The sequence below is a fragment of the Varanus komodoensis genome, unplaced genomic scaffold, assembly GCF_004798865.1.
Source record: "Varanus komodoensis strain SLA01 unplaced genomic scaffold, ASM479886v1 scaffold3, whole genome shotgun sequence".
Taxonomy (NCBI): Eukaryota; Metazoa; Chordata; class Lepidosauria; order Squamata; family Varanidae; genus Varanus; species Varanus komodoensis.
Window position 1 is genome coordinate 56,607,249 of NW_025335761.1, and position 13,525 is coordinate 56,620,773.

General features: G+C 45.4%; 1 protein-coding gene across 2 annotated transcripts in view; it reads left to right on the forward strand.

Annotated features, from left to right (window-relative positions):
- AKT1 (AKT serine/threonine kinase 1) overlaps positions 1-13,525 on the forward strand; it is a 116,562-nt gene that overhangs the window by 16,085 nt on the left and 86,952 nt on the right. For both annotated transcript variants that reach the window (XM_044435919.1, XM_044435920.1), the window contains exon 2: positions 2,309-2,442. In XM_044435919.1, the coding sequence (XP_044291854.1) occupies positions 2,397-2,442 (46 nt within the window). In that variant the 5' untranslated portion in view covers positions 2,309-2,396. The remainder of the gene's footprint in view (positions 1-2,308; positions 2,443-13,525) is intronic.

Sequence of the window (13,525 nt, forward strand, 5' to 3'; positions counted from 1 at the left end):
TAAACTGAGAGATGATTATCTAGACCAGGCCTCTCCCTACCTAAGCTGGCAAAGTGGAATGGGGAAGTAAAGCACTCTCTCTCAGTAACCCCCTGAAGTATAGGGAAAATAATGCTTCCCCCATATTTGGGGCCCACCGCTAACAAGGCTGTGTGAGAAGTCAGAAGACAGTCTAACCTCTGATAGAGGGGTGATCAAAAGGAAACCTCATTTCTAATTTTCTGTGAATCAGGGTCTGTATAAGGGAGAAGATCTTAAAGCTTTGAAGAACATCTCTTGAATAGTTGGTTGTTTATGGAGAGCTGCAGAGTGGAGGGGAATATATGGTTAGGCCTGGCTTAAGACTGAGAAGTTTGTGAATAGTTTCCAGTCAAATCTAAAAGGTAAGAAGGGATGTGGAGGGGCAGTGACTCAGTAGGCATTCCAGTGGTCAGGGTGTGGTGTTTCCTTGCTTTCCCCATGATTTATTGTAGAATATGATGCAAAGCAAGTAGTAAGATGGAAATTTGCAGAATAGAATTCATCTTCTTTGGTCACAGATGTCGTCTTGACTAATGGGCAGTATAGAAATTAATTAATTAAGAATAAGTGGACCACTTTGTCCTGGAACATTTTGACTGTTCTGTTCAAGTGCAGTACACACAGGATATTCTTTAAAGCTTCTGTTCTGCATCCTTTCCCTTCCTGTTGTTTGTGTCTTTTCCCATTTTCTGAAGTCACACGCTATTTGACCATCTGGCTTTTCAGAACTGGGGGACAGAGGGGGGATATACAAGTCCCCCCTCTTTCCCCCAATAGTGGTAGGTAGTCCAGGAAGCCCCATGCTTCAGCATATATATTTACTGAGTGACTCATAGCTTGGTGTTTGTCTAGCTTCAAATGGCAGATGAATTTAGTCTTAATTTCTTTTAAAAAAATCACGAACTGATAACAGATGAGAACATTTCAGTGGAATTGTTTACTACCCCACTCTCGAGTGCAGCCATTTGGATGCAAAAACTGATCAGTGTGCACACAAAAAAAAACCCTTGTAGTGTATTTTCATTGGGACAATGCCACTTCCTAGCAGATTGCTAATTGGGATGAGGTAGATGGAACACATCAGCAGGAAGACTTTCAGCAAACTATTTACCCAACTTGCTAGCTTTCTACAAAGCGAGGAGTCTAGTCTCGTGTGGTGGGGGGGAATACATATTTGCCACCCCCCATGCTCCTGATATAGAGCCCTCTTTTTCTGTTACTGATACCAGTGAGCAAGCAGTGATCATTTAGGACTGCTGGTGTGCACATATGTGAGAGCAGGGCCAGGCATTAGTATGTTTTTAAAAATATATTTATATCCCCTTTTTTCCCCGCAAGGAACCCAAGGTGGCTTATACAGTCCTCTTATACATCTGCGAGGTGGGTGAGCTTGAGGCGCCATGCCTGGTCCAGAGACACCAGCGAACATCATGGCTGAGCAGGGACTTGAACCCGGATCTAAGTCCCAGTCCTGCACTCTAACCGCTATGACACGCTGTCTCTCTATCCGTATCCATGCTTGTGCAGCCTCCAACCCTGCAAGTCAGCTTGACATTCAGCCCTTAAGGGTGAAAAGATTGCGCATCCATGATCGGAGCCTGGAAGTGGGGGAATGCCTAGGATCAATCATACACCTTAACCTGGATCTGTTACAGAGCAGCTGAAGCATGTGGTCAGGCTAGGCGGAAATTCTCTGAGAGCTCCCAAGAATCTGGCTTGATTCACCATCCTCTAGTGAACCCTGCACATCATGTGATTTTAAACTATGCCCTGTTTACCCGGCAGAGCAGTTCTGCTCATAAGACTAGTGTGAAATGAGACACACCCTCTCGAATAACTGGTGGCCGTATCAGACACCACTTCCTCATGTTCATGTGGATGCAGCCATGTAGAATTCTGCCTTGCTGTGGGAGAAGGCAGGCAAGTGGGTTCCAGCCACATTCAACCAGTAAACTTGAGTTTTAAAGCCTTGCTGGGAAAATGTGCATTTCATGAACTGTAGGGTTGTAACGAAGAGATCTTTATTCTTTCTTTGACTGATGTCGCTTGTAATTGTGGAGCTGTTTCCATATTTTGCTCAGAGGAATCCTCACATTACTGTATATGCCCCCTTGTTTGGTGTAGCTCCTGTCTTGTGCTTTTGGGGTGTGTTTGTGGTTCTAGTTTTGAAAGCAGAGTAACTCCTATCCTAGGTTTGTATTTATACCTGTTTTTGGTGTCTTTAACAACTTTTGTGTGTGAATTGATGGTCTGTTGGTGTTTTTGCCCCTCCTTTCACTTTCAACAGGAATAGCTGAAAAAAAAGGAAGGAGTCAGAAGGGGAGAAGAACCATTCTCTGTGCTGCAGACCGAAGGTTGAGACGTGCTTTGTCATTATGAATGAAGTCGCAATAGTGAAAGAAGGCTGGCTCCACAAAAGAGGTACGCGTACGCTTTCTTCTTTCCTAGCTGGGAGAAACACGGTTTACCCCAGTCATCCAGCTCCCCAGTAGATGAATCCGGATCTATGATTTACTTAGCTTTGTCCATATTTGTGGCTAGGAGGTTACATATCTTCCCCAAAGTACTTGCATTCTAGAAAAAGGTATGAGGAAGGTAACAGAGCAAGGGAATGTGTGACCCTCACCCCAGATGTTGCACTGCACTAGCCAGTGTAGCCAGCAGTGATAGGCTTTGTAGTCCAATACCTACATTTTCCTTATCCCTGCAATAGAGGAAGAGGGAGAAATGAAGTTCTTTGAAATGTGCATATTCCTTTCTTAGCCTATTAATTCTCCGATTGCTTGTATTCCTTTTAACCTGCCTGTCGGTCACATTTTCTCAAGCACCTTGGACAACATGTGATGGAGAAGCAGATTAGGAATTAAAAGGAATGAATGAATATCTAAAATCTATTAAAATAAACCTGCCAAACTGCATTCCAGTAACTGAATGCAGCCAGCAATGTATGAGTCTTCAATAGTTTCAATAGTGTATTTATTGCTGAAGTAGTTTGTATAAATGCAAACCACGTAGTGAAAAGCAGCTAAAACTAGAAGGAAATTAGGAGCACTTTTTGTTACACTGGTGGGATCGCTGTGGTATTTCTGCTACTGCAGCTTGCATTTATAAGAATTATCAACCACAGATGAATGACAGGGGTTTCCTACCTCATGGTGAGATTTCTCTGAAAAGCAGACAAAACAAAAATGTGCAATGTGGAAGTCTGGCCTTATTTGGAAGAAGAAACTCGTCAGGGTGGAAATGGACATGTTTGTTGTGAATGAATCTAGTGTAAAACTTAAAGAGTAAGGAAGTTCAGCAGGGGGCAGTTTGGATGGCTGTGTAACAATTTGTAAGGGCGGCAGTTAGGAAACCGAAAGCACGTGTGGACCTCATACCAGGTCAGACTTTGTGTCCGTCCAGCCTGCTTTGTCAGCCGATTGTCTGCAGCTATTTTCTATCACCTGCCACCCAGGAATCTTCTACTTGGAGATGGTAAGATTCGAACCTGAGCCCGCCTGCATTCAGACCCTGTGCTTTTCCTCTGAGCCGCACCCGCTCCTGTGGAGCTGTGACAGAGGAAAGAGACATGTTTGGGAACTGGTGCCCTGTAAGACTTGGGCAAGATAGAAGCAGCAAGAAGCAGTGTTAGTAAATGTGGTGGAAGAAGAGAAGAGGCCAAGACAGTTGATAAGGGTGAAGAGGAGGTAAAATTTGCTTGAAGCTTTTACAGTAACCTGATTGTAAGGTTAGGGTAAGCTACTGTGGGTTAATTAACCCATGGGGTTCTAAGACATGCCCTGGCCACCAGTAGCTTGCTGTAGGGTTATTGGAAGGTTGTTTAACCCTCAACCCATGCAGCATGGGTTTGCAAAGCACAGCAAGCCCTTGCCACAGCTTGCATATTCAGAATGTCAGCCAGCTCATGACTTGGTGCCCTGCGGGTGAGGCTTTCCAGATTAGCCGTGTGTGTCAGTGAAAACCAGAGTCCTGGGGCATGACTTAGCGCAAGGGAGATGTGATAATAATGACAAAGGAGAGATGCTTCTCGGGGCATCTATGACAGGAGTAAAAAACATCTGTGTTTAAAAAATAGGATATTATTTTGAGCCTGCTTTATAAGAATGAATTCAGTTATATGGTGTAGGAGAATGGAATGATTTCATGGCAACATGCCTTTAATTTGCATGTTGCAGGGACTCCAGTAGACAAAGGGAGTCTGTGTGCTTTAAGTCCCCTGTTCTTTACATTGTACTGTGTGTGTGTGTGTGTGTGTGTAGGAGGGAGTGTAATACATCCCAGAAACTTTATTTCCAGAGCATGAACCCCAGTGCCTTGTGTTCTGGAAACCTATTCTGGATGTTAGCAGCTTTCCTAATCACCCTACATTGCTTTTGTGATGTGAAATCATCCCTCAACCCTCCAGATGTTGGTGGACTACTTCACCAATCATCCCTGACCATTGGCCGCACTGATCGGGTTTGATCGGCATCCAATGGCATGCTTGCTTTGCCACGGTTTTGGTTTCAGTAACGGCTATTTTGCATGATTCAAGCAGCACCCACGATTTGGGCTAAGTTTTTCTTTTATTTTGCATTTTTGCAAAAGTTCCCTTTAAATAGTGTCCTTCCATTCACAACAGTGGCTCTGTAAAGTATACTGTGGTAGAAAAGGAAGAAGGGGGGAAAAAACCCAGTCTGGCTTTGAAAGCTGATCAAGGTTTTCAGTACACCACCGCAGGATGTCTCGAAAACCAACATCTGATATTCTGAGCTTGTGAAACATGTTCAGACTGTAATTATGACAAGAGAGGATTGCAAAAATAAAATTAAGAGCTGTATTTTTTTTAGAATTCTCGCTTTCCTTTTCCAGAAAAGAAAAGTGTAGGCCTAGTGCTTTTAAGGATCTCTGTGCTTCTCTTTCCATTGAAGTATGTTTAAAATTTGAGAGTGTGTAAAAGGATACAGGTTGGATCCCACTAGGTGGAATCCATCACCATCTGTGCACAGAACACTTAGGGCCTCCCCACTGAATTAAGGGTCCTTTCCATTTTCTCTTTTAAACAGTGTACTTCAGTTACTATTCAGATACGATGCTATGCCCAGTTCAGGTTGTCTTAAGATAGTTACTGTGGGTGCCTGTGCTATTCTGGTTGCAAAATGCTTTGGCGTCCTTATGAACCGCCGTTATTGGGCTCAGTGTTCTTTCTCTAGAGCATAACCCTAAGGATAGAAATGAATCTGCAATTGAGTTTAGGTCTTTTTGCGTCCTAATTCCAACTGCACTCTCACAGTGTATATTAGTTTCTAAATCTGCAGCATGCAGCCTAGGAGGTCAACTATGTCCCCTAAACTCTGTTAGAGATTTTTAGAATCTTGTTTTAAAGTGTGTAGTCCACATTGTTCTAAATGTTGTTGTAAAAGTTTTTAGACCCCAGGCAGGGTTTATAAGGCCAAATCCGGTAACTGTTGCACCATCATTGCATTGAGGGGCTAAATCTAGGCAGTGTTTGGCAGTTCTAATACCCTTTTGTTGGTTCCTTCAGATTAATTATGGACTCAACTCATGGCTGGAGTTGGCCAAAGCCGGTAGTTCTGACGCTGTCTGAGGTCCTGCAGATGTCCTATGAAGTCAGATAGGCCGTCCATCTAAATATATTGCAGAATTTTGTTTTCTGAGCATGGCAGTGTAGGAAGTTTCCACTGTGGCTTCCTGTGTGCTTTTCCCCTGCACTAAATGGGGAAACAATGTGCGACTCCTTCCCCTGTGTCTGTCTTGGTTGTTCCTGGCAAGGCTGTGAGTCATCCACTTAAAGGAAGTGCTACTTCCAGGACAGCAGATGTTTTGTTTGTGGAAAGACCAGTCATCTCCCTGACCTCAAACCAGCAGCTTGCAGAGCTTATGAATGAACGCTTCAGCTCTTAGTAGCCATTGAGAGAACCCTGTGGCCCTAATTGCAGTGGCTCAAGGTTTAGTCACTGGGAAAAATGCAGCAGATCATTTCCTCTGTTTCTCTTGTGCTTTTATGCGCTGCGCATCTGACATCGCCAGAGCTGCAGTACATGGAAGCACAGGGAAGGGCTGGTGCCGTAGCAGTGAAGCCTGCAGGAGGAGGGTTGGCGCACAGGGAAATAAACACTCTGGGTGCGCATGACCACGAACCACACTCAGAGTGGTGACGATGGCTTGATTTTTATCACTGGTGTAATTGGTATGTAAACAACCCTGGGATCTGATCCATCATACCTGCACTGCAGAAGCTCTTTCAGTCCAAGGGCCGGATTCTGTTTTGGAGGAGCTTCCAGGGGCCATATTTCGCGGATGGAAACATGGGCTGGCGCAGAAGGAGTGGAGCCAAAATACCAGCATGTTTTAGCATAAAGCTTTTATTAGGAAGAGGTATTTCATCCTTTAGGAGGAAAAGGAAACCAACTTGGAGAAACTTGGTTCCACAGGAGGTGGTTGAGGCCCCACCGGTGAGGGTGTTCAAGGATAGGTTGGACATGCACATGGTGGGCATGTCATGAGCGGAGCCAGGGGTCAGACTAGACGGTCCAGGAGACCCCATCTGACTCACTCTGTTTCTGTGTTTCTAAACCACCATGCTATCAGTTGTTAGGGGAAAGGGCTGAGGCCACTGGGGAGAATATGGCCAGATGAACTGGACACTCCCCCAAGGGGATCTGGAATGGGCCTATATTTTTAGCATACTTATCGCTAATAGCATAGTCATTCTGTGGGGGTAGATCTTTGTATCCCAAATCCATGCAGAAGAACCAGGTAATAGCAGACCCTTGGAAACTCCAAGATTCACAGCAATTTTTAAAGAAAAATGTTAGGACCCCTGCCTCAAGGGAGCAATGAGACTCTAAACCAGCCCTTTGAAGACTGAGTATGCTCAGCAGCCATTAAGTGCTGGCGGAATTGGGGGACCAGGACAGAGGAGTTTCCTGGAAGAAGGCATAGCTAGCACTCTGCACAGGTGCACTCCATTCTGCAACTTTTTGTTGCAGGCCTCACCTGCAACTGTTATGAAGGGAATGCATGTGGGTTGTCTTGCTGATGCTGCTTTTCTGGTGTTGTGATGCTGTATGTCATTAGGTGTCTTTGGCCCAGCCACTTACTCTCAGCCTAAGCTACCTCACAGGGTTGTGGCTTTGAGGACAAAATGGAGCTCTGTAAGCCACCTTGGCCTCCTCACAAGGAAGAAAGGTGGGATATAAATGCAATATTATAATAAATTATTGTTTGGTTTTCTGGTGTCTCTTTTATCTGAGAATTAAATTTGAGTTGTATACTTTGATTTTTTTTTGTATGTGTGTAATCTAACATTTCTGTGCAGTTTATATATTGCTATAATAAATTACCCTGGGGAGAATGATTTGTCCTGAAATATGTTTTAAGAATTCATTAAATAGGTAACTACTATGAGAAGAATTACCAGTGTTGCAAATAACCACAGGCTTGGCTGGCCTTTGGCAAGCAAGAATCAACACACAGAGTATAGTTGAACTATGGAACTCACTGCCACAGGAAGCGAAGATTGCCTGCAATTAGGATGGCTTTCAAAGGGGACTGGTCAGATTCATGAGGGAGGAGGCTATCAGTAGCTCCTATCCTAGCTGGCCATGTGCTACCGCCTTTTAAAAAAAAGAAACCTTCGCCTCCACTTCAGGTCGTTCTCTCCCCCCCTCGGTAGTTCATGTGCTACCTCCTTGACCAGAAGTGGCCTGCCTGCATGCACCGATTGCTGAGGAGCTTGGGCAGGAGGAGTTCTTGCACCCAGCCTGCTGGAGGGAACCTGTGGGCAGCTGGTTTTCTATCATGTGGGCAGATTGCTGGACTGGATGGGCTTTGGGTTTGCATGGCTTTTCTTATGTTCTAGCACCTGGTTAGCACATGGGAAGGGCTTCCGATTGGAAAAGCATTAGGTTTCTCAGCAGAGGTTAAGCATATACGCTGAATTAACATATTTAGTGTGTTATTTGCCACGTTTATCTGTTTAGAGTGCTTCACCTGTGTCATTGTGCAAGGACTACAACAGCCCTGTAAGGTCAGTCCATATAATTATCCCCATATCTCAGCTGAGCTAGCTGTAGGCTGAGTCCTGAAGCCACTGAATGAACTTCAGAGAGAGGCAAGATTTGTCTTGGCAGTTACTGTGCGCTAACTGAGGGGTAGAGGAAGGCCAGTTATACAGCTGCGGGGTGGTAAGAAATACAATTTTCTTTTGCTAGGCTGCTGCAAGAATGCTAGGGAAAGGGAAAGGCAGAAGAAAAAGAGGAAGATCCAGTGTGAACTGGACTGATTCCATCAAGGAAGCCCCTGCAGTGAGGTTTCAAGATCTGAGCTGGACTGTCAAGGACGGGACGTGTTGGAGAGCTCTCATTCATAGGGTTTCAGCTTGTCGCAGCAAGAATGATGCATACTTTGATGACCAAGTCATATTTTAGGGTGCTCTAGGGGAAACATAGAAACAGAGTGAGTCAGGAGGGGGTCTCCTGGGCCATCTAGTCTGACCTCCAGCACCAGCCGGCTCCACTCACGACATGCCCACCATGTGGACGTCCAGCCTATCCTTCAACACCCGCACCGATGGGGCCTCAATGACCTCTCGTGGAAGCCCATTCCACACCCTCGGGGTCCGAACTGTCAGGAAGTGCTTCCTGGCATCTAAATGGAACCTTGGCTCCCTGAGCCTTGCTCTGTTGGAGCATGTCCTGCCTTCCTCTGCAGGGGAGAACAGGTCTCTACCCATCTCCAGGTGACATCCCCTCACATACCTGTATGTCGCCAACAGATCCCCTCTGAGTCTCCTCTTCTCCAGGCTGAAGAGACCCAGTTCCCTCAGTCTCACCTCATACCCCATCCCCTGCAAACCGGCCACCAACCTTGTGGCCCTGCGCTGCACTGACTCTAACCTGGCTATATCCTTTCTGTAATGAGGGGCCCAAAACCGAGCACAATACTCCAGTTGCGGGCGCACCAGAGTCGTGTAGAGTGGCAGTAGAGTATACCTCTCTCGATCTAGAAACCACACTTCTGGCTATGCAACCAAGGGTGGCGTTTGCCCTCTTGACCACCGCAAGAGGAAGCTATGCATACCTCTACAACAGCCCTGTGAGGTGGTTTAGCCTGAGAAATAGCAATTGAACTGAAACAGTCCAGTGAGTTACATAATTCAGCAAGGTTTTGAACCCGTGCCTACCCAGTCTAAGGCTCACTGTTGATTGATAATATGTTGAGCCAGAGATAAGTGTTCATCTCATATTGGTCAGGGTTGCCTCCCTCCCAAGACTGAACAGGCAAAGACGATATTTGGGTTTTCTGCTGTTTTCTTATCTTCTTTTGGTTCTTTTACCATCAGGGGTCCTGCTACATCTCTAGCTACCTTGTCTCCCCGAAAATAAGACCTATCCCAAAAATAAGACCTAGTACTATTTTGGTACTTGCTGACATATAAGACCTACCCCGAAAATAAGACCTAGCTGTGTTTTTCCCAGGGCCAGTGGGGACCATACAGAGCCTTTTTAAACTTTATTTTTTAACTTTAACTTAATGCACTGTGTGGAGGCAACATGCTTACGCAGCTTTGCAGGGAGCGGAGCCGCATAAGCCGATGCTTCCTCTGTAGCGCCAGCTCCTGTCACAGGCAGAGTGATACCAAATGTACGTGTATTCATGCTGTTGTACATGAATAAGTGTGGATTGTTGTACACATTAAAAAATAAAATAAAAAAGACCTACCCTGAAAATAAGACCTAGTGTGTTTTTGTGAGCCAAATAAAATATAAGACAGTGTCTTATTTTCAGGGAAACACAGTAGTTGCCTGTTTCTGATATATTTAAAGGACACTTCTGTTTTAGCCTGGAAGTGATTGGAATATATGCCTCAAAATGCTTTTTCCTTTTTTTATCTTAGTCTCTGCTTCCATTTCATTCGTTTAAGTTGTTCTTTCTATTCTCCTCATTTGGGCAAACCTTGCCATTTCAGGAGGAGGCGTTTTCCCTCCCACTTGGCCTCCACCAGACCTGTTTTGGGCCATGCCAGCTGGAGCTGGTAAGTGAAAAACATCTGGAGGCCAGAAAGCTTGAAGGCAGTTGTTTGGATGGTTTCCTTGAGACCCTGGGCACATTCGTTTCGCTTCTTGCCCACTGCCCCTGGAGTTGCAGAATGAGGTGTCCCCGACTGGGAAGCTTTGGAAGGGAACTGACAGCTCTCTTAAGAGAACTGATGGTAGCCAGAATTCAGGTGTGCATTTTACTTTTGCTGTTATTCTGTTAGGTTACGTTTATACCCTGGATTTCTTCCCCTTGCAAGGAACCCAAGGGGGCTTATAAGGTTCTCCTCCACTCCATTTTATATTCACAACAAGCCTGTGAGGTAGGTCAGGCTGAGAGTCCCTGACTGGCTCAAAGTCACCCCGTGAGCTTCATGGCTGAACAGGGCTAGGACCAGCTCCAACACTACTCCACACTAACTTGTGTGGTGGTGTGTGGTGTGTCAGATTTTTTAAGAACACATTGTGTAAGCTGCCTTGAAGACATCTATTAAACAGCAGACTGCTCCTCCATTAATAAATTGATAAATAAATAAATCCGATGTGTTTTTTTATGAGCTCGCTACAAATTATAAGTTGAGTCAAGGAAAAATTAGGGAGGTACCCAAGAAGGAAATGAATGTGGAAAATCTTTGAGTGGGAATTTGAAGCTGAGCATGGCAAACCAAAGTCACATCAATTGCCAAGGGATGGGGTGTTTTGTTACAGAAGGCTGTAAGAAAATCCAGCATTACTCAGCATATGGGAAATGCTGTGGAGTCTTAGATAAGCTGGCTAGGCAGCAAAGGTCTGCTTGTAGCCATGCTGACTCACACAGGGAGTGATGGCCTGGACGGACACCTTGGTGCTTGGAGTCGAGATGTTATTGTTAATTGTTAATTATATTTCTATACCACCCATAGCCGAAGCTCTCTGGGTGGTTCACAACATTGAAGTCCCCCATCCAGATTTCAACCAGGCCTGACCCTGCTTAGCTTCCAAGATGAGGCGTGATCAGGCCCTTCAGGCTACATGGAAACAGATGGGTTGTCTGTACAATGGGAGAGTGGCGTCTGTCTGCACTGCAGAGGGAAGCATGCATTAACTTCCTTGCTTTTCTTGCCCGTTTTTATTTGAGCAGGCAAACTGAGCTTTGGGTGAGCAGTGTGATGCTCAAGTGACTACGAGTAGAAGAGATCAATGTCTCTGGGAAAGTTGGGTGATCATACCTTGATTTGACCTGGTTCCCTGCAGGTGTTTCGGGGGCCCAACTCCCATCAGCCTCAGCAAGCATGGCCAGTCGCCAAGAATGCTGGGGGTTGCAGTCCAAAGCAGGAGGGGTCACTGCTGTGTGGCAGAGCACCTGTTCTACATGCAGGGAGGTCCCAGCTTCAGTCCACAGCTGGAGAAACTCTCACTTCGGGAATGGGTGGGGAAAACCTGATGGCATCAGGCTATGTCTTAGCCATGACTACAGTTCGCTGTTTGCAGAAACATGTAACATTCATGCCTTGCAAGTCTGTAATTCAGTAATAGTTCCTTTTGACAAAGGAAAGACCAGCAAGACTAGCTAAAAGTAATGAACAAGATGAGTCACAAAAAATCCAATGTTGTAGGTGCTGTTTTTAATCTAGGGCACTGAAAGATGGCAGATGTAGGTAGAGACTGCAAATGATCTTGACTGGTGTGTAGAAATAAGATACTCCCAGGCTAAGTTGAATGTATGGACCCTCACGCAGTGCAGCCCTCCTCTCCCTTCCATGTGCTTTGCATAATTTTACAGCACACGCGGGCAGTGCAAGCCCCATCTCTTCCCACTGCGCCCCCCGTTTTCCCACCTGCCGCACTGCTCAATTTAGCTTATGGGTGCCTAAAGGGAAAAATGGTGCTGAAGCTGCTACAGAACATAAGAAGAGCCAGTTTCATCTTACAATCATGCAAGAATTAGCCCTTGTTATGCTCCGTACCGCTTGTTTTTGCCTTAAAAATTGGGGATGGAGTCCAGTCTACAGGCAGCCAAATGGCCCCTTGTCCTCCATCACATTGCTTTGTATGAATTGATAAGGTAGTTGAAGGAACTGAGTTTGTTTTGCAGAAGAGGGCAAAGAAGTGTCTTTCAGGAGGATAGACCCTGGTGATTAGAAGAACCAATTTTCAAGAGGATTGCTGGTGGTGGCCAGAAGAAATGGTACCAGCCATGGGACAATGGAAACAAAGGCCTGGAGGGGTGGAAGGCTCTCCTGTCTGTAGGTCTTCTCGTAGAGGCTGAACAGCTGTCTGTTGGAGATGCCTCAGCTCCAGATGTCCTACATGGACCAAAGGGTTGTACTAGATCAGTGATGGCGAACCTTTTAGAGACTGAGTGCCCAAATATGATCTGGCCAGGGCAACTTCTTCTTCCTTCTCTTTTCTCCTCCTATATTCTTTATTTACTTATTTTATACTGTTAATTTTATATTATTGTATCTCAGTGTATTTTTTGTATTTTTGTATTTAGTGGTAATTTATTATGTTCTATTGTATTTCAATGTATCTTATTGTGTTGTAAGCTGCCCCGAGGCTTCGGCAAGGGGCGGCATAGAAATGTTATAATAATAATAATAATAATAATAATAATAATAACAACAATAACAACTGCAACCCAAAGCCCACTTATTTATCACAAAGTACCAACACTGCAATAAAACCTGGATACTGAGGTTTTAGTTTAGAAAAAACAACTCACAGCCAGTCCAAGCAAATATATATATATATATATCCTTGGCAGCGCACTGACCGGCCATGCAAGAGCTCGGACGAGTCGCAGCTAATGATTCCCGGCTCGTGATGACATTGCCTGGCACCGCTACTCCTTTCCGAGCATGCGCATGGCCCTCATATGTGCTGTTATCCGATGCCCAGCTGCTGGGGCGATGCTGGGGCGACTTGGCTCGCGTGCGGACAGAGGGCTTCGCATGCCCACTGGGGCACGCGGGCCATAGGTTCGCTACCACTGTACTAGATGTTTATGATGATGACAGCATGGCCTACAAGGTCAACTATCGTTCTAGCTTGGGTTTTTTTCCTCAGCTGAATTTAACCAAGTACTGATCACACCAGGCAGGGAGTCAAAAAGGAATCCAGTGGGCAGACCAGGTAAGCCATTAGGCAGTTTTTCTCATACCTGAGGGACATGTGTCTCAGACTGACAAGAGAAGCTTGAGTGAAAATTCTGTTTCCCAGAAAGTAGCAAAAAGGGTACAGGTGCTGGCTTACTTTGTACCAGTTTTGGTGCCTCTCTGTTGCGGGCTAGAAATTGGGAGCACACCTTGTATCATATCACCTTTGCTGAGGAGTGTGGCTGCAGGAGGTCTTTGGCCCACTCACACTTGAGGAGGTGGGGAACAGGCCATTGAGCTTATCACCTGCCAGACTAATTAGTTAACACCTAGAATAGGGCCACCTGAATTGTGTCAACAGGTATCCTGGACAGCTTAACCTGA